The sequence below is a fragment of the Bufo bufo genome, chromosome 1 (genome assembly GCF_905171765.1).
Source record: "Bufo bufo chromosome 1, aBufBuf1.1, whole genome shotgun sequence".
Lineage (NCBI taxonomy): Eukaryota > Metazoa > Chordata > Amphibia > Anura > Bufonidae > Bufo > Bufo bufo.
The window spans coordinates 788053617-788075642 of NC_053389.1; the positions used below are offsets into that span (position 1 = coordinate 788053617).

The 22026-nt window shown below is 46.2% G+C and overlaps 1 protein-coding gene across 1 annotated transcript; it reads left to right on the forward strand.

The window, feature by feature from the left end:
- The first annotated feature begins 3381 nt into the window (after positions 1 to 3381).
- Positions 3382 to 20103, forward strand: SPC24 (SPC24 component of NDC80 kinetochore complex). Its single transcript, XM_040415830.1, has 6 exons — positions 3382 to 3485; positions 10466 to 10676; positions 10763 to 10907; positions 11806 to 11910; positions 18601 to 18677; positions 19870 to 20103. The coding sequence occupies exons 2-6, from the start codon at positions 10520 to 10522 to the stop codon at positions 19974 to 19976; spliced, it is 591 nt and encodes a 196-aa protein (XP_040271764.1). The 5' UTR covers positions 3382 to 3485; positions 10466 to 10519; the 3' UTR covers positions 19977 to 20103.
- The last annotated feature ends 1923 nt before the right edge of the window (positions 20104 to 22026 follow it).

Here is a 22026-nt window from a genome sequence, read left to right on the forward strand (position 1 = left end):
TAGGACTTTACACTCTCCCTGCTGCCCTGTGCTTTGTGCACACAACAGCAGGGAGATGACCATGGCAGCCAGCCTCTGATCAGCCCCCCCCAGCCTATGATCAGGCCCTCCAGCCTCTGATCAGCCCCCCCCCCAGCCTCTGATCAGCCCCCCCCCCAGCCTCTGAAGTGGGGAGGGAGGGACTCCTCTCCTTCTCCACTGTGCCGGCTCAGGAAACCATGGTGCGCGCCGAGAGCGCATCTTTGAAAACGGGCTGACAAATACCCAAGCGCCAGGACCAAATTCCTGGTCGCCATGGCGCCCGGGATTTGTCGAGCCCTGTGCTAATTAAGCTTCAAGGTACCCAGAGGGGTGTTATTCCTCTCCTCTAGTGCCCAGTAACGCCCCCCTGCAGTGCCCAGCCGGCTTTATTTCAAGCCCAGCACGCCTCCTCATAAATTAATTTACTCCCACATCGGAGCCGAATGGCGCCTGCCCCTCCGCTACGTCATGTAATTTATTCACCCCACGATCCTTGTGTCCTCCTTTCTTTCCCCAGAAATCTCGCGCAGCCGCAGTATCGCCGACTGCCTGCGCCTATACGATACTCCTGGTCCTTAAAATATGCTAATGAGCCTCTATGTGCTATGAGGGCGTTGCTTCAGCACCTAGAGGCCCGGTCAACTCACCCTTTGGCACGCCCATGTACAGTTGATTGACTTTTGAGTTCTCCTCAGTGTCCTGTAAATCCCACGCCTGCGCCGTCTCGTTTAGTATTCGGCGCAGTGAGTGAATGACACGCTCCTGCTGCCGGCTACCTCACTGAACCGAAGGAAGGAAGCCGGCACCAGGAGCCTGTCCTTCACTCGCTGCGCCGAATACTAAACGGGACGGCGCAGGATTTACGTGACGATGAGGAGAACTGGACAGTCAATCAACGGGACCTGGGCGTGCTAAAGGGTGTGTAGAACGAGCCTCTAGGTGCTGAAGCAACGCCCTCATTGCACCTAGAGGCTCATTAGCATATTTTGAAAGTCTTTATTTTAAGAGAACAGCGGCAGGCAGGGAGTTATAAAGCACACTGTTCTGTACTGCTGACATTAGCCCATCACTAATGTCAGTCAGCTACATAACGTTATTTCTCATGACAGAAACCCTTTAAGCAGGTCCTCACAGAGTATGGAGTTTAGACAATTCACTGTGAATCAGTTAAATCCCATCATAGTTCCTGACCTGACCACCAGGGGGCTGAGAGGTCCTTACCGGGTATGGGAAATAGACAGCTGCTGTAGAGTCGGCTATTCCGCATACTTGGTAAGGACCAGGTCCATATTGTGCATGGAGTTTAGCCAAATCAATGTGAGCCGGCTAACGGTACTTTCACACTTGCAGCAGAGTGATCCGGCAAGCAGTTCTGTCGCCGGAACTGCTTGCCCGGATCCATCAAAACGTATGCAAACTGATGGCATTTGTAAGACTGATCAGGATCCTGATCAGTCTTACAAATGCATTGAAATGCCGGATCAGTCTTTCCAGTGTCATCCGGAAAAAAACAACGAATCTGGCATTTATTTTTTTCACATTATTTTCGGTCAGAAGGATCCAGCACTAATGCATTCCTATAGAACAAAAAGGCCGGATCCGGCATTCAGGCAAGTCTTCAGTTTTTTTGGGCTGGAGATAAAACCGTAGCATGCTGCGGTTTTATCTTTTGCTTGATCAGTCAAAAAGACTGAACAGAAGACGTCCTGAACGGATTACTCTCCATTCAGAATGCATTAGGATAAAACTGATCAGTTCTTTTCCGGTATAGAGCCCCTAGGACGGAACTCAGTGCCGGAAAAGAAAACCGCTAGTGTGAAAGTACCCTAAACAGTAGCTCTGTTCCGGACCCGTCCACTAGGGGCCGAGAGGTCCGTACCCTGTATGGAGCTTAGGGTCTATTCACACGTCAGTATGTGTTTTGCAGATCCACAAAACACAGACACCTGCAATTTGCGGACCGCACATCGCCGGCACTTAATAGAAAATTGCGGACAAGAATAGGACATGTTCTATTTTTTTCGGGAACGGAATTTGCGGGTCTGCATTTCCGGATCCGGGCTGCACATCGTGCGGCCCCATAAAAATTAATGGGTCCGTAATTCCGTTCTGCAAAATGCAGAACTGAATTGCGGATGTGTGAATGGAGCCTTAGACACAACCGTGACGGAACTCAATACTGGAAACGTTAGTGTGAAAGGACCCTTAGACAATCCCTCCAACTCACTCTTGGCGCCTACTTAGGCCTCCTGCACTCAACCGTTTCCCCCCCCCCCCCCCCCCCCCCCGTTTACTGCCCGTTTTTTTGCATTCCGTATACGGAACCATTCATTTCAATGGTTTCGCAAAAAATACAGAATGTACTCCGTACGCATTCCGTTTCCATATTTCCGTTCAAAGATAGAACATGTCCTATTATTGCCCGCAAATCACGTTCCGTGGCTCCATTCAAGTCAATGGGTCCGCAAAAAAACGGAACACATACGGAAATGCATCCGTATGTCTTCCGTTTCCGTTCTTTGCTGAACCATCTATTGAAAATGTTATGCCCAGCCCAATTTTATCTATGTAATTACTGTATACTGTATATGCCATACGGAAAAACGGAACAAAAACAAAAAACGGATCCGTGAAAAACAGACCGCAAAACACTGAAAAAGCCATACGGTCGTGTGCAACAGGCCTTAGGCCTCATGCACACGACAGTATTTTTTTGCGGTCCGCAAAAAGCTGTTCCGTTTCCGTGTGTCTTCCTTGATTTTTGGAGGATCACCAGACATGAAAAGTGAAAAAAAAAATCTAAGTCAAGTTTGCCTTGCAAATGATGGGAAAAAAAACGGACGCGGACGACAATCTTGTGTGCCTCCGTGTTTTTTCATGGACCCATTGACTTGAATGGGTCCGCGAACTGTTGTCCGTGAAAAAAATAGGACAGGTCCTATTTTTTTGACGGACTGGAAACACGGATCACGGACGACAAATGGTGCACTATCCGAGTTTTCAACGGACCCATTGAAAGTCAATGGGTCCGCAGAAAATCACAGAAAACGGAACAATGGTCGTGTGCATGAGGCCTTATACAGTTTATACCCATTTCGGACATGGCTTTTGGGCTTAGTTTTACCTCAGGACACCTCACCTACAAAATCCTATCATTAGCGGCCATTTTTACTTGAAAACATGGCAGAACAGCCAACATCCTGAGGTGAATGTGTACAGCAGCTGTCACAGACCGGGTGTTTGCTATACCTAAGGTATAGTATTCTGACAGAACATTCCGGGTAACCTCCTTCCTCCTCCTCCTCTTCGCGCCTCATCATTGGTCCCACCAGTGAGAAGCCCGCCTTGGCATGAGGGGAGGAAAGACACTCCTCCTATCAGGACGAGGCGGGCTCCAGGGCAGGTTACACACGCTGACGTATCCCGGCTATACCCCGCTTTCTAAACCCACTCCGCCCGACTAGGTGAGCTGAGCACCGGCAGCGATACCGAGCAGCGGGCGGTGAGGAGGCGCAACCGCCAAACGTACCACAGAGTGGTCGTTAAGAGCGAGGATTGGGCGGGAAAGTTTGAATCCAAACGGTCGCCTGAAATCCTTAGGAGAAGGCAGGGAGGAGAGTTCGTGCTTTGACTGTGATTGGACAGAGAGCACGCGGCTCCTGTGACTAGGCGTGTCACAACGCCAGAGCTGGTCGGTGATTGGGTGATAGGCGGGGAAAGAGATGATTGACAACGGGGGCGTGGTCATGACGTTTGTTCAGGCAGTGGGGTTTGGTGCGATGGTAAGAAATAATGGCGGCTAAATGATGGCACCTCAGACCCCAGCCCGTCCATCTCACTGCCGAGGGGATGTGGCGGTGAAGGCTCTGTTCACACTGCACTATTCTTTCACTCAAAATTATTATTAAAAGGCGGCTTATAAGATGGAGCCATCACTTACAGTGGCTGGTGTGAATGTATCCTCAGGCTCTGTCCACGCGGCCCATAAAGGTTTTGCTTTGATTTTCATAAAATTCTGCAAAAATTACCTCAAAAAGCTGTGATAGGAATACGGCTTGGGAATAAGCGAGGGCAAATCCGGTTAGAAATGCGAATTTCATGGGGAAAAAAACTGATCTTCTTGTTCTTGACGGTTTCTAACAGTCCATGAAACGCAAACCGTGTCACGGCCGCGTTTCCGTGCTCAATGTCATAGACCAAAAAGGCTCGTCTCAAACCGGCCTTCGAGGAGTTCTGCCATGATGAGTGTAGAACATGGGGATCTCTTGGCTGCAGCCAGCCCACAGATCTCCACATTTAGGCTCCGTTCACACGTAACGGAATTGCGGACCCGTCCGTTTTTATGGGGCCGCACTATGTGCTGCGCGGATCCGCACTTCTCGGGCCGCAATTCCGTTCCTGAAAAAAAATAGAACATGTCCTATTCTTGTCCGCGATGTGCGGTCCGCAAAATGCGGAAAGGACATTGCCGGTGTCCGTGTTTTGCGGATCTGCACATCCTGTCACCTGGATTTTGGGTATAGAGCTGAGGACATGGGCTGCTAGATCGCCTCCAGCACATCCGCAATACCCAGTCCTCATAGCTCTGTGTGCTTTAAGGGTACTTTCACACTAGCGGTTTTCTTTTCCGGCACGGAGTTCCGTCCTAGGGGCTCAATACCGGAAAAGAACTGATCAGTTTCATCCCCATGCATTCTGAATGGAGAGAAATCCGCTCAGGACGTCTTCAGTTCAGTCACTGAACGGCGTTTTGGATGGAGGAAATACCGCAGCATGCTGCCGTATTATCTCCGTCCAAAATTCCGGATCCGGCATGAATTTACATTGAAATGTATTCATGCCGGATTAAAAATACCACAATGCCGGATCCGTCCTTCCGGTCTGCGCATGTGCAGATCGGTAAAAATGTGTTTGTTTGTTTTTATAACGGATCCGTTTCTCCAGATGACATCCGGAGAGACGGATCCGTTCTTGCAATGCTGTCCGTTTTCATGCAGATTGCCTGATCCGATGACAGAACTGCTTCCCGGATCACTGCAGCAAGTGTGAAAGTAGCCAAATTGTGTCAAAAAACCGATTTTATAGATATAATGAGTCCAGCGTTCTCTGACTCTGAGCCCAGCCACGCCCACTGTGAAGGAGCCCAGCTCCGCCCCCATCCTCCGAATCTCCTCCCTGCTCCGCGACGTCACAAAGCTAGAGCGCCGTAATCTTGCCATGTACGAGCTAGCGCATGCGCAGTTCGTTCCCTGTGGCTAATGCCAACACAGGGAAGGAACACTGCCGACACTGCGCATTCGCTAGCTCGCGAGATTACTGCGCTCTAGCTTTGTGACGTCGGGGAGCAAGGAGGAGATTCGGAGGATGTGGGCGGAGCTGGGCTCCTAAAACCTTAGTAGCCTCATTTATATATCTATAAAATTGTTTTTTTTACACAATAAAAGCACACAGAGCTATGGGGACTGGGTATTGTGGATGTGCTAGCGGCCATCTAGCAACCCATGTCCTCAGCTCTGTACACAAAATACCAGGTGACAGGTTCCATTTAATTGCTTCAACTGTTCTATATTTATTTCAGGCTTGCAGCTCAGGGGGTGTGTCCTTTCTGCTGCAGGTCTCTCCCTATCACAGCTCAGGGGTGTGTCCTTTCGGCTGCAGGTATCTCCCTATCACAGCTCAAGGTGTGTGTCCTTTCGGCTGCAGGTCTCTCCCTATCACAGCTTGGGGGGGGGGGTGTCCTTTCTGCTGCAGGTCTCTCCCTATCACAGCTCAGGGTGTGTGTCCTTTCTGTTGCAGGTCTCTCCCTATCACAGCTCAGGGGTGTGTCCTTTCTCCTGCAGTTCTCTCCCTACAACAACTCGGGTCAGGGTGTGTGTGTCCTTTCTGCTGCAGTTCTCTCCCTATCACGGCTCAGGATGTGTGTCCTTTCTGCTGCAGTTATCTCCCTATCACAGCTCAGGGGGTGTGTCCTTTCTGCTGCAGGTCTCTCCCTATCACAGCTCAGGGGGTGTGTCCTTTCTGCTGCAGGTCTCTCCCTATCACAGCTCAGGGGGTGTGTCCTTTCTGCTGCAGGTCTCTCCCTATCACAGCTCAGGGGGTGTGTCCTTTTTGCTGCAGGTCTCTCCCTATCACAGCTTGGGTCAGGGGGGGGGTGTCCTTTCTGTTGCAGGTCTCTCCCTATCACAGCTTGGGTCGGGGGGGTGTCCTTTCTGTTGCAGGTCTCTCCCTATCACAGCTCAGGGGGTGTGTCCTTTCTGCTGCAGGTCTCTCCCTATCACAGCTCAGGGGGTGTGTCCTTTCTGCTGCAGGTCTCTCCCTGTCACAGCTCAGGGGGTGTGTCCTTTTTGCTGCAGGTCTCTCCCTATTACAGCTTGGGTCAGGGGGGGTGTCCTTTCTGTTGCAGGTCTCTCCCTATCACAGCTTGGGTCAGGGGGGGTGTTCCTTTCTGTTGCAGGTCTCTCCCTATCACAGCTCAGGGGGGGTGTCCTTTCTGCTGCAGGTATCTCCCTATCACAGCTCAGGGTGTGTGTCCTTTCTGCTGCAGGTCTCTCCCTATCACAGCTCAGGGGGGGTGTCCTTTCTGCTGCAGGTCTCCCCCTATCACAGCTCAGGGGGTGTGTCCTTTCTGCTGCAGGTATCGCCCTATCACAGCTCAGGGTGTGTGTCCTTTCTGCTGCAGGTCTCTCCCTGTCACAGCTCAGGGGGTGTGTCCTTTTTGCTGCAGGTCTCTCCCTATTACAGCTTGGGTCAGGGGGGGGGGTCCTTTCTGTTGCAGGTCTCTCCCTATCACAGCTTGGGTCAGGGGGGGGTGTCCTTTCTGTTGCAGGTCTCTCCCTATCACAGTTCAGGGGGGGTGTCCTTTCTGCTGCAGGTATCTCCCTATCACAGCTCAGGGTGTGTGTCCTTTCTGCTGCAGGTCTCTCCCTATCACAGCTCAGGGGGTGTGTCCTTTCTGCTGCAGGTCTTTCCCTATCACAGCTAAGGGGTGTGTGTCCTTTCTGCTGCAGGTCTCTCCCTATCACAGCTCGGGGGGGGGGTCCTTTTTTGCTGCAGGTCTCTCCCTATCACAGCTCAGGGTGTGTGTCCTTTTTGCTGCAGGTCTCTCCCTATCACAGCTCAGGGGGGGTGTCCTTTCTGCTGCAGGTATCTCCCTATCACAGCTCAGGGTGTGTGTCCTTTCTGCTGCAGGTCTCTCCCTATCACAGCTCAGGGGGTGTGTCCTTTCTGCTGCAGGTCTCTCCCTATCACAGCTCAGGGGGTGTGTCCTTTCTGCTGCAGGTATCTCCCTATCACAGCTCAGGGTGTGTGTCCTTTCTGCTGCAGGTCTCTCCCTATCACAGCTCAGGGGGGGGGGTGTCCTTTCTGCTGCAGGTATCTCCCTATCACAGCTCAGGGTGTGTGTCCTTTCTGCTGCAGGTCTCTCCCTATCACAGCTCAGGAAGGGGTCCTTTCTGCTGCAGGTATCTCCCTATCACAGCTCAGGGGGGGGGTCCTTTCTGCTGCAGGTATCTCCCTATCACAGCTCAGGGTGTGTGTCCTTTCTGCTGCAGGTCTCTCCCTATTACAGTTCAAGGTGTGTGTCCTTTTGGCTGCAGGTCTCTCCCTATCACAGCTTGGGGGGTGTCCTTTCTGCTGCAGGTCTCTCCCTATCACAGCTCAGGGTGTGTATCCTTTCTGCTGCAGGTCTCTACCTATCACAGTTCAGGAGGGGTGTCCTTTCTGCTGCAGGTCTCTCCCTATCACAGCTCAGGGGTGTGTCCGTTCTGCTGCAGGTCTCTTCCTACAACAACTCGGGTCAGGGGGTGTGTGTCCTTTCTGCTGCAGGTCTCTCCCTATCACAGTTCAGGTGGTGTGTCCTTTCTGCTGCAGGTCTCTCCCTATCATGGCTCAGGATGTGTGTCCTTTCTGCTGCAGTTATCTCCCTATCACAGCTCAGGGGGTGTGTCCTTTCTGCTGCAGGTCTCTCCCTATCACAGCTCAGGGGGTGTGTCCTTTTTGCTGCAGGTCTCTCCCTATCACAGCTCGGGTCGGGGGGGGGGGTGTCCTTTCTGCTGCAGGTCTCTCCCTATCACGCCTCAGGGGGTGTGTCCTTTCTACTGCAGGTATCTCCCTATCACAGCTCAGGGTGTGTGTCCTTTCTGCTGCAGGTCTCTCCCTATCACAGCTCAGGGGGGGTGTCCTTTCTGATGCAGGTATCTCCCTATCACGGCTCAGGGTGTGTGTCCTTTCTGCTGCAGGTCTCTCTCTATCACAGCTCAGGGGTGTGTCCTTTCTGCTGCAGGTCTCTCCCTATCACAGCTCAGGGGGTGTGTCCTTTCTGCTGCAGGTCTCTCCCTATCACAGCTCAGGGGGAGGGTGTCCTTTCTGTCAAAGCACTTTCTCTATAACTGACATAGCTTCTAATAGAACATATGGCTGGTGGCAGTTGAAGACTTAGGGCTCATTCAGACGGCCGTATGGTGTCTACAAAAATACGGATCCGTTATTTTGAGTATTAGATGCTACTTTATTCACTTCTATGGGGCCTTTTCTTCCATTCCACGACTCAGCAAAACAAATGAAACATGTCCTATACTTGACACTGAAAATCTGGACTTGGTCCCAGTGAAGTCTATGGGTCTGCAAAAAAAGCAGAATGTAATCAGTTTTTTTGCGGACATTATGAACTGTCCGCAAAAAAAAACAAAAAACGGATCCGCATTTTTGCTGACAGCATACGGCCGTCTGAATGAGCCCTTAAACTGAGCGCGTGCGACCAGCTCAGTGAGGTGGACAGAAAATAATCTACATAGCAAACAGCGGGTGGCGCTATACAGATGGATTTCATTGAATAACTATATTATTGTATCGTATTAGCTATAATACATCTTTAATTACCTGCAATAACAAAAGTATTCAGATCTAGGAGCTGGTTTAAAAACTGTGGGGCAAGCCCTTCAAGCGTTTGAATCCCGAATAGTGTGTATGACCTCCTTTATGAATCCAGACTTCTAAGTAAATGCAGACCCCAGACCAGACTCCCTGAATAAATACAGACCTCAGACCAGACGTGCAGACTCCCTCCCCCATTCCTGCGCTCGCTCTATACCCCCGTGCTCCTGACCCCAAAGACGGCATCAGGATGTTGTCTGTTGTGGCAAAGAGTTCTGCAGGAACATAGGGGAGTATATATATATATATAAGGGGACGAGGCGTCCGGGAGACATTCACTTCTGTGGGGCCAGGGCTGCGTGAAAAATGCAACGCAGAACTGATACTTAAAAAAAGAAAAGCTCATGTACACAGATCCATTGAAATGAATGGGTCAGGATTTAGTGCGGGTGCTATGCGTTCACTTCACTTCACACATCGCACCCGCAAAAAAAAAAAACGCATCAAAACTGAGTGCACCCACTCGGAAAAACGTGAAACACTGAACGCAAATGCAGACAAAACTGGCTGAACTTGGTTGCGAAACGGTGCGAGTTTCACTGAACGCACCCTGACACAATCCGTATCGTCCGTGTGAAGGAGGCCTTAGGCTGCGTTCCCCATCTGTGTAGAACATTCCCAGCAGGCTGTTCAGGTAGAGTCCACCGGATCCGGAATTGTCAAATTCAACAGATCACCACCAGATCCCTATTGGCTATAATGGGCCCCAGCCGGGCAGGTAACATTGCATGCAGCGTTTTTTGTCCGGCCCACAGCCAGCAGTTCTGCCGGATCATCTCTAATGGAGATGTGAACGCAGCCTTAGGCCTCATCCACACAGAGGCTTTTGGCCACGGAATTTGGAGTGGACTCCGCACCAAAAACCACGGAGCAGCCTCGCGGAAACCACCTCCCATTGTTTTCACCGGGAGCGCAGTGTCAGAGCCCCGCCGATCCGATACTGAGGACTTATCCTTAGGATAGGTCATCAGTTTCAGGAGCCTGAAAACCCCTTTAGGGTTTATTCAAACAAACATAAGGGCTCCATGCTGCGGACCGCTATCTGGCACCAGCCGTGTGCACTCCACGCCGTGGACGCATTGACTTGAATGGGTCCACAAAACACAACAAAAAATAGGACATGTACTGTCTCTTGCGGTGCAGAAGCACGCACCTGCAGTTCGGAGTGTTTCCATAGGCTTCCAATCCGTGCCTCCGCTCCGCAAAAGATAGGACATGTCCAATTTTTCACCGTATCTTGCAGATCGCAGACCCATTCAGGTCAAAGGCTCCACGGCACACAATGCACACGGCCAGTGCCTGAATATTGCGGACCCGCCATTACGCTCGGCTGAATGAGCCCTTAATCTCATTATTAAACGGTTGCACTGCTCCATGAGCTACATTGGCCCTTATTGTGAACATAGTGACCCCTACTGGATATTTAGAGTATCGCAGCTGCATAGACCTGACGCTATATATGTTGCCGTCCTGTTTGAAGTTCTTACTCTTCCGTGTTTTTCGTTTTTTCTAGGCCTCCTTCATTACTCCAGGTCGCTTCCACCTCCGTGTTCACATTCCAGATAAAATGTATCGAGAACAGATACAGGAGTACGTAGAGGTCAGTCGGGAGATTGTCAAGGTCATTGTGTCAGACAGCGCTGCCGGCATCTTAAAGAACTGTCAGGAGTCCATGATCGACTCTCTCATAGAGACAGAGAGCCAGGTCTCGGATCTCGTCAGAGGTACGGTGTCCTGTCTACCTGTGTGGCGCCTCATCTAACAGAGTAGAATAGATGAATCAGACCTAACGTGAAATGTGCACTTGTAGATTTTCTGTCCGTAGAAGAAGTAGTAGCGGAAACCCTTCTGAAAACGGAAGAAGTTAAGAAGAAGTCCTCCGGCAAGCTGCAGAAGATTGAGCAGGAGCTGCAGGCTGCACGGGACGAAAATGCCACCCTGGAAAGCAGCATTAAATATCCTTTACGTGAGGACAGTCTTATGATGCCATTCCGTCTCCCAGTGATCCCACAGGAAAGTCCCATGCCGGAGCATGGTTTGGGTTTCCTACTACTGGAGAGGGTGATGCGGCAGCAGGTCCTGAATGGGGGGGAGATAAGTAATTCATGTGTAGGTGATGAACCGGGGGCTTTCATAACTGCCACCTCCTGGTCCATCACTACACAAGTGTTGACAGTCGCAGAAGTCTATAGTGATACTAAATAGAAATAAGCTTTATATTAGGCTCTGTTCACATTTCAATCAAGCTTTACGTTTTTAGAACAGAAAAAAAAAAAGGAATCTGTCACCCTGCGCCCCAGACGATCAGCTGTTTCAGAGTAGCCCAGTGCTAGAACGGCACAGCTCCATCCACTCCACAGAGCTGTGTAGTTCGACATATTTTGGATCCCGACCTCTCAGGTATCGATGGTCCTGAGGATAGACCATCAGTAGTCAAATCCAGGAAAAACTCTTTAACAGGGTTGTTCACCTTTTATGATGATTTTTACAGACCCCACAGCGTGGCAGGACCTGTGGTGGTGATCATACTTACCTGATCTCCGCTGCTGGGTTCTGGCTCCATCGTTGCCCTGTCCGCTTTGCAGGTCCTGGGTCTCCCTGTGTAAAAACGGATGTTAATACTGGGAGACCCAGGACCTGTAGAGTGGGTGGGGCAGCGATGGAGCCGGAACCCAGCGGCAGGGGTCAGGTAGGTATGATCACCACCACAGGCACTCAGAATTACCTAATAGAGTGTATGATGATGGGTTTTCTAAACCCTTTTAAAGGACAACTACATTTGGTATAATACTTCACAATGTCCGTGGAAGTCCAGTATTGTGTCTTCTCGCTTTATTTCCTGAACGTCAGTACATTCCTACAGAAGGAGCTCGAGGAGGTGAAACTCCTGGAAGAGGAAATTGCAGAGGTGGAGAGGGAGGCTCAGGAGGACACTACCGTAGTCATTCCTTCAGCACTGTGAGTATTACCTTCACCTAAGCCAGGGGTATTATACCTGCAGTCACCACTAGAGGGAACTCACTGCACATGGATTCATGCAGCTGCCATTAAACTCAGACCTGTTCTGAGTAAGGCTACTTTCACACTAGCGTTTTTGCTGGATCTGGCAGGGAGACGCTTCCGTTTCTGATAATACAACCGTCTACATTTGTTATGAACGGATCTGGTTGTATTATCTTTAACATTCCCAAGACGGATCCGTCATGAACTCCATTGAAAATCAATAGGGGATGGATCCGTTTTCTATTGTGGCAGAGAAAATGGATCCGTCCCCATTGACTTGCATTGGGGGTCATGCCGGATCCGTCTTGCATCCGCATCCCAGGACGGAAATCAAAATACAACATTGAAACAAATCTCACGCCCTATTTAGGGACCCTTGGGATGTCGTAATCAATGTAACATGCGGTCAAAAGACCAAAAAATCCCTTTAGGGGTCTCTAACTAATGTTAAAATATATCTTTATTAATTATTAACTTAAACAGTGATACACAAATTCTATAAGGAAGATCTAATGTTAAAACTATCAGAATACAGTTGAGGTTTTGGATATATATTATTCTCCTGTATTAAACTATCCACTGTTGCTTTTGGCTAGCAACAACTAGGGGGTGTAGTTACATGGAGTGTGTGTCCATATAGATTCCTGTCTTAAATAGTGGTCATTAGGAGCGCGTGCACGCTTAGGACCCTACTTCCCCTGACGAAGCCACAGCAGTGGCGAAACATGTCGGGAGGGGGTGCCATAGTGTAGCGCTAAGTTTTTAGACAGAATACGGAGAGTGAATTAGCAGGTGAACACAGGACCAGTTATAGACCAGATAGCGGCTGTGCAAAGGCACCTTGTCATCATTCAGCAAGCTCAAGCATAGCTGTATAGCAATATTAGGCACAGTTCAGAGTGAATTGATTATAAGAAGCGACCATCAAACTCAGTCACTGTGACACAAATCAACTGTCAGTACACAGGAACACCACTATAGGAGAGAGATTTGTTGCCAACTGGTGGACAACATTGCCAGTTGTTGCAACAAGGTATAATCTCCTCTAAGACAAATACGTGGTAGATAATACTGGATGTGTCTGAACAGTTGAGACAAACATTCCACTATATAAGTGGCTACGGTGTAGGAACACGTTGCACTGAGTGGTACAGTACAAACTATCCGAAATCAAAATTAACCAACTCCTAACTGGCCCACCATTGAGGGTTATGACATATAGTGGTAGCCATATGCACTCCTGGTCCAACTGGATACACATGAGCACATTAAACTGATTCCCTGCACCGAGTACCTTCCTGGTTCAAATACCAAGACAGGAATCTATATGGACACACACTCCATGTAACTACACCCCCTAGTTGTTGCTAGCCAAAAGCAACAGTGGATAGTTTAATACAGGAGAATAATATATATCCAAAACCTCAACTGTATTCTGATAGTTTTAACATTAGATCTTCCTTATAGAATTTGTGTATCACTATTTAAGTTAATAATTAATAAAGATATATTTTAACATTAGTTAGAGACCCCTAAAGGGATTTTTTGGTCTTTTGACCGCATGTTACACAAAATACAACCTGTTGCGGTTTGCTCTCCGGTCTGGGAACGCAACTAAACTGAACGGAATGCATTTTGGAGCATTCCGTTCAGTTCAGCTTTGTCCTCTTTGACAATGAATGGGGACAAAACTGAAGCGTTTTTTTTTTTACCGGTATTAAAGCCCTTATGACGGAACTTAATACCGGAAAACGAAAACGCTAGTGTGAAAGTAGGCTAAGCCCCTATCTGAAAAATGGAGCTGATATAACATGACATTAATCAGCCCAGAATTGGGGATCTAAAAATGAAGTGAACTTCAAAGCTGAACATGAACTATAAAGAGGTATTCCTAGTAACCCCTTCCTAACAGAGAAGTTTTTCTGTTTTTTTGTTTTCAGTTTTTTTTTTTTTTTTTTTACTCCCTGCCTTCCCAGAGCTATAACTTTTTATATTTTTATTCACATAGCCATATGAGGGCTTGTTTTTTGCTGGACAAGTTGCACTTTCTAATGGCATTATTTAATATTGCATACAAAGTAGTAGGAAGCTGAAAAAAAATAAAATTTAATGGGGTGGAATTGGGGAAAAAAACACAATTCCGCAAGTTTTATGGGTTTTGTTTTCAGGGCATTCTCTATGCGGCAAAACCACCCTTTATTTAGTTTTTCTTGTGTTTTAATACTTGCACAAAGCAATAAAAACTTTGAAAAAATTCACCCCCCCATTTTGCCGTTCCATACTCTTAGGGCTCATTCAGACGACCATGGTTTGGTTCCGCATCCGAGCAGCATTTTTTGCGGCTCGGGTGCAGACCCATTCCCTTCAATGGGGCCGCAAAAGATGCGGACAGCACTCCGTGTGCTGTCCGCATCCATTGCTCCGTTCCGTGGCCCTGCCAAAATTATGAGTCATGTCCTATTCTTGTCCGTTTTGCGGACAAGAATAGGAATTTCTATAAAGGGCCGTCCATTCTGTTCCACAAATTGCGGAAGGCACACGGGCATCATCCGTGTTTTGCAGATCCGCAATTTGCCGACCGCAAAACACGGCACCTTCGTGTGAACAAGCCCTTATATTGTAATAGTCCAGGTGTTTTGGGACACAGCAGTAACAATTATCTTTATTTTTTTGCTTATTTTTAGTTGTAAAATGGGAAAGGGGAGTGGTTTGAACGTTAAAATATTTTTTATATTTAAAAAAAATATTATTTATACTTTTTTTCTACACTTATTTTTAGTCCTCCTAGAGGACTTTAGCATGCAATCATCTGATCACTTCTGTCATAGACTACAATGATTTTCCCATGCAGTCTATGTTCCGATCAGGCCCTGCCATAGGCATAGCTTCATAGGAACTTTGCTATGGCAGTCCTTAGAGCCTTCAGAAGGCCCAAAGCTGCAATAGCAAATTAATGGCTCCGGGAATCTCTCCGCGGGAAGCCTTTCAGACACCGGGAGCACAGGACTTCCAGTATTTGACTGCTCAGATGCCATGGTCATCACGGCATCTGAAGGGTTAAAAGTCCATGATCGGCATGATACGGGTGTCTGCTGTGGTGCTCAGGTGCTCAAGCTCCTGTCTGGAAGGGGTTAAAGGTATACTTCAGATAGATGCCATACAGTGGCACCCGTCACCATAGGGTATCATTGTAAAAAAAAACTATACGTTATACTATGCTTTTTTTTTTGTTGTTGCTGGACTAGTGCTACACTTTTGTATCCTCCCCCCCCACCCCCAACATACGGTATATGTTAAACTTGGGACCCAAACTTTATGTGAACAGCCCCGAACTCCTATAGAAGTAAATTAAGAGTTCCACGCCCACCTATCCTTTCATTCTCCATTTGTATATTGCTGCACCACACCATTCTGCACATAGGTATGGACCCCACAGGAGGGCCCCACATCTATCCCACATTCAATATCTGTCACATGGAAATACCCATTTAAATGGTGTCACTGTATAGTGATTCCATTTTTGCCTATGAATCCCTGTTTCTTGCCTCTTGAGGCCCCGCACCAGGGATTACACATAGTTTCAGAATTTGGTACACATTATCAGCTACCCTTTTATATACAAAATGCCTAGAATTCAAAAAATAAATTTTGAAAAATGTAAAACTTTGTACTTCACTTAGTGCCAAAACATTTTTTCAGCTCACCAGTGTCAGTCACTACACCTTTCCTGTGCAATGATGACTAAACATATAGCCTCTTATGCTGTGCAGTTCCCCTCTGTCACCTGTAGGTGGCACTACCACATCTCACTTCTCCTTAAACCCTTCCAGAGCGCCTCACGTAAGTTTAGGTGGGCGGTCAGGTATTTAACAATGTCACCCGTTCGTAGTGCAGAAGGCGCCATATCCGCCAGGTGCCTTCTGTTTTGAACAGCAGGCACCTGGGGCTAATGTATGCGATCAACGTTAACGCCAATTGCACACATTAAACCCCTCAGACGCCGTGATCAATTGTACAAACGCTCTCGGCCGTGCACTGGCTCCCCCCTGGCGAGGATCGGGAGCCAGAGTGTGTGTGCAGCAGACTCTGTATTCCTCAATGATAAGATGTTGCTGCACATTAGTTCCTATGGAGCCCCTTAAAGACTAAAATCCTTATAGACTCCAATGCTAATAGATCGGAGTCTATGAGAGACGCAATCCGATCAGTGCTTGTCATAGTTCCCTATGGGAACTACAAAAAAGTGTGAAAAAAAATTGAAAAAATGTATAAAATTCAAATCACTCACCCCCCCCTCCTCAAAACTAAAATAAAAATATATAAACAATAAAAAAAAATAAACGTTGTGGGCATCGCCGCATGCTAAAACCCCTGTTCTATTAAAATCAAAAAATATTTGTCTCATACAGCAAACTGCGAAACAGAAAAAAAAGGCCAATTTTTTATTTACTTTTTGGGCCGTTTCACCTCCCACAAAAAGTTAAATAAAAAGTGATCAAAAACTCATACAGACCCCAAAATGGTTTCAATAAAAAGTACAGATCGCCCCACAAAAAATGAAACATCAGACAGCTCCGTACACATAACTACAAAAAAGCTATGGGGGTCAGAATATGGCGATGCAAAGAAATACATTAGTTTTATTCCAGTATTAACCCTTTTGGCTACCGGAGTTTTTTGGGGGGTTTTTGCATTTCATTTTTCTTCCCTATTTTGCGTGAGCCATAACTTTTTTATATTTCCATTCACATAGCATTATGAGGGCTTATTTTTGGCGGGACAAGTTGTACTTTCTAATGCCACCATTAATTATGGCATAAAATGTAGTGGGAAGCGGGGGAAAAAAATTCCAAATGGAGTGGAATTGGAAAAAAAATGCAATCCCTCCACAGTTTTACGGGCTTTGTTCCCACCGCGTTTTGTTTACGGCAAAACTGACCCATGCCCTTCATTCTCTGGGTCAGTATAGGTATTGTATGTGTAAATAGTGTAAAAAGAAATGTAAATTTTGAGATTATTATTATTTTTTTTACATCACCATATTCTGACCCCCATAACTATTTTATACTTATGTCTACTGAGCTGTTTAGGGGCTCATTTTTTGCGGGACAATTAAGGGTACATGCACACGTTCAGGATTCATGTGCGGGGGATCCGCACTGAAATCCGCAGGTGTTCCCAGGCAAATCTGTGCGGTCAATCCGCATCAATTGGTGCAGATTTGCATGCGGATTTTCGTGCGGTTTCGGTGCGGATTTCCCGCATGCTGATTTTACTAAGTGAATGTCCGGTCAGGAAAAATAAAATAAATTGACACGCTGCGGATTTTAAAGTCCGCGCGGAAAAAATCTGCATCGTGTGCACTGAGAATTTCAAATTCTCATAGAATAAAATGTACATGACCTACAGTGCGGATTTTCCGCACGCAAATCCGTGCGGAAAATCCACACGCAATCCTGATCGTGTGCATTTAGCCTAATAGTTTTTATTGATACCATTTTGGAGTGTGCATGACTTTTGGATCATATTTTTTTGGGTAAGAGAAGCAATGAAAAAATGGCAAATCGATAATTTTGACCCTTTTTCCGTTACGCCATTTGCCGTATTGGATTATTTTTATTTATTTTTATTTTATTTTATGGGCGTTTTCAGGATTTTTATATTTATTGTTATTTAGGGATTCATTTATTTTTATTATACGGAAAGGGGGGTGATTTAAACTTATATTTTTTTATTTTTTTATATATATTTTTTATTTTTTATCATCATTTTAAGGCTCATAAAAGACCTTTATAAATAATGTTTTACATTTTTTTATTTTGACCTATAAGGGATTTAAAAAAATGACAATTTCTTAGCATTTTGCTAATATCTTATGTTGGCCTGCCATCTGGTGGCCAAAATAAGAATTGCAGCATTAATGCTCAGAATTTTTTCATATAGACTCAGCGCATGTACTGAAGTCCCGATTGGCCGCACAGGGCTTCAGTACTTCACGCTTCCGGGTTTTCGCGCATTCAGGTGCTGTGATCTCACTTGATCACGGCATCTAAAGCATTTAACTACCGCGATTGGCATTATTGCTGGTTGCGGTAATTAGCCGCACGTCTCTACTGTTTGAAACAGCAGAGACTTGCCGGCCATGACGCCCGCTGCACGCGCGAGCGGGCGTCATGCTTGCACAGCGCTACTGGTAGCAAAAGGGTTAAAACGTAAGATAAATGACACATATGTGGTATCGTTGTAATCGTACTGACCCAGAGAATAAAAGTAACAGGTCAATTTTACTGCAGAGGAAACGCTGTAAAAACAAAACCCATAAAATTGTGGCGGAACAGTTTTTGTTTTTTTATCATTCCTCCCCATTTGGATTTTTTTTCCTGCTTCCCACTACATTAAACGCATTCGTAAATGGTTCCATTAGAAAGTACAACGTGTCCTGCAAAAAACAAGCCCCCATACGGCTATGTGAACGGAAAAATAAAAAAAACTATGGCTTTGGGGAGGCTGGGAGTAGAAAATGAAAATGCAAAATCACCCGATCATGAAGGGTTGTGGTTGATATAGAAATGTTTTTTTTTTACTTTTTATGTGTTTTTTTCCCTGGTGCATTATAATCCATGTTATCGCCCATTTCCTCTGCAGGTACATGGCAAAGCTGTTCCACTCCGTGACCAAGATAGACTGGGATTACAATTGTGACTCAACACTCATCAAAGGCAGTATCCTTTTCTGTGATCTAGTTCACTTACTGTTGCCTCTCCCCCTACAAACACACCTACCTTAATATATAATTTCCCAACACGTTTGGGCTGGCGCTGGGCAATGGCAGTGATTCATCATTCCAAGCATTAAAAGCTCTGTGCCTGGGGGAGCCGACTGCTTTTATTTTGCTGGAGAAATATTGCAACGTCCTGCAATGTGACTTGGTCCGTTCTTTCCTTTCTAACTTCCAAAAGCCCCAGCTTTTTAAATTTTTCATTCCCATGCAGGACAACAAGTTATATTTTTTAATGACACCGTTTATTTTTCCATCTCTTGTGTCAGAAAACAGGGAAAAACATTGTTTGTGGTGTGAATTTTAAACCGCAATGCTGCCATACTTTTTGGGTTTTCATATTACAGCATTCACTGTGTGCTGAAAATGACATGACGTCCTGATTTTTATTTCCACCTACAGAGCTGTAAGTATTAGGGCTGTTTTTGCAAGGTGAACTTTAGTTTTTGTTGGTACCATTTTGGGGTATGTACGACCAATGGTGACCAAAAAATGGCGAATTAGGAATTTCTTTTTTCCTTTATGGTGCCCAGAATAAATATTTTGATATTTTTAGCTTGGACATTTTCAGACACTGCTGTTGTTGTGGGGTTTTTTTGTGTTTATTTCTATGTGTTCCAGTTGTTCTCTGGAAGGGGCTGTAAGTGAGCGTTTGGAGCCATATGGAAGACCGAGGTTGAATGTGTCCATTTTACAAAAATAAAGTTAAAGGGGTTGTCTTAGACTGCAAAAAGTTGCCAGGAGTTTGACATGGTGAAAAAAAAATACCCACTTCTAGCAGCTCCCAGCAGCAGTCATGAGCATGTAGATAGCACATCACATTTATGGTCCAGCAGAGATGGGAGCCATGGCCCTGGAAGCACTGATGAGAAAGCACTGAGGTGTTTTTGGTTGTTTTAATTTAATTTTTTGACACCATTTCTATCAGTCTCAGACAAAGAAAAAAAAAAAATTAGGACTACCATTTTGAAGTAAAAAAATATTTATATCCAAGGTTTGTAGAAATTGCAAGCAACATTTGATCTTCTGTGACTTTGCTGTCCTTGTAGCATTACGACAGCACTATTGCCGGTGATAAAGTGTATATATATCAGCCTATCTTCCACACTATTTCCTTAACTGGGGCTAATTTTCAGTCCACTACGGAGGAAAGATCGCCCAGCCCATCAACATTGACAGCTCACAGCACTCCAAGCTCTTCATCTGTGATTACCTGTGGAGCCTCTTGTCCACAGAATGGTGACCGGACGCTGCCCTATACACCTTATTTATACTGTGGACTGCAAGCTTTTTATATGTGTGTTGCTTTCAGACATTTTAAATTCTTTTACTTTTTTTCTCTTTTGTAAATAAAATTATGTTTTCTTTCTCTTTTCTATCAGTTTAATTGAGAAGTAAAAAAAAAGCTCCTTTACAAGAGAAGAATTTTACTTTTAGGAATCTGCAGGGGTTCACTGGTCATCGGGATATTTGTAGTACAGAGCAGCATTTCTCTGTTCTATACACTTACCAGTATATATTTATAAAAATTTCAGTTGCTTGTTGCAGTTTATGTTAGGCCAATTGGAGCTGTATACAGCTGTACACATATTGCCCTCTAGTGGTGACAATGGATGCTCTTGAATTCAAATCCAATCAAAGTCAAGTATTTTTTGTTTCATTCCACACTCCAAAAGCATACCGATTTGTCTTCTAAGAAATTGGCCGCAGTGTATGAGTTGGCTAGGGAAATTGGACCATGAATCCTACTAGGGACTAGTGCAAGTGTACAGTGCTGTGGAATATGCTGGTGCTATATGAGGTCTGATAATGAGGTTTGCGAACAAGTGGATTCAACATTTTTCTAAGGGCAGAGAAAGAGTCACTGACGAAGAAAGATCAGGACGGCCAACAACGAGCAGAACTGACGAAAACATTGCAAAAGTTTTTTAAGTTGTACGTGAAAATCGTCGCCTGAGGCTGAGTTCACATCAGCGTTCAACCTTTCCGTTCTCCTGCTCCGTTATAGGAGCAGAAGAACGGAAAGGACGGATTCAGCACATAACTGAGGCGAACGGAGCTTAGGGACCGTTAGATTTCGCTCAGGGGAAGATTTTGAAGCGGAGACAAAAGTTGTGCATGCAGGACTTTTGTCTCTTCAAAAATTTTCCTCTGAGCGGGAACCTAACGGACCCCATTATAGTCTGTGGGGCCCGTAGGCTCTGTTCGGCTCAGTTATGTTCCGAATCTGTCCTTTCAGTTCTCCTGCTCCTATAAAGGAGCAGGAGAACTGAAAGGCTGAACGCCGTTGTGAACTCAGCCTGACGGTCAGGAGGATAGCAGAGCAAGTGGACATCTTGGCATGAGGAAGGTGTGTGCAAAAATGGTCACCGAGATGCTCACCAATGAACATAAGCAAAGGAGAGTCAAAATTTGCCAAGACATTTTGAAGAGGCAAGAAGAAGTTTTGGGCTGTGACATCACAGGTTATGAAACATGGGTCAACTAATACGACCCTGAAGCGAAGCAGCAAAGTGCACAATGGAAGTCTGCCGATTCTCCCCGACCACAAAACTTCCAGTGCAAATTAGAAGTCAAAATGTTGGTAACTTTCTTTGACATTAGAGGGACCCTTCAATATGAATTTGTACCAACTGGATGAACAGTCAACCAAGTGTACTATTTGGAAGTGCGGAAAAGGTTGGGTGAAAAAGTTAAGGGCGGAAACAACCCAAATTTTTTGCAAACAACTTGTGGCTGTTGTGCTACGATAACGCACCTGCTCACACAGCGCTGTCTGTGAGGGAGTTTCTAGCTAATAAACAAATAACTGTGTTGGGACACCCTCCCTATGCATCGGATTTAGCCCCCGATGGCTTTTTTTCTGTTCCTAAAGATAAAGGAAATATTAAAAGGAAGAGCATTTTGATGACATTAATGACATCAAAGGTAATATGAACGACAGCAGCACTGAAGGACATCCCGCAAAACCAGTTCCAAAATGGCTTTGAACGAGGAGCTGGCTCCAGTACATAGCTTCCCAAGGGAACTACGTTGAAGGCAACCACAGTGAAATTCAACAATGAGCACTTTAATGTAGCACTTTTACCACAATGAGTTGGTAGACTTCGTATATTTTTTTAAAAAAAAATGGGTAATAAATACAACTCACTCAAGTATAGTCCCTGCTCGCATAGATATCCAGCTGATGTAGGGAGGCAATTATTTCCCGGAAACAGTTTCCAAATTAGCTTTCCTCCAGAAGCCGGAAAATGGTCTCTCTAGTGTCAACTATAGGTAGCTGCCCTATAAGT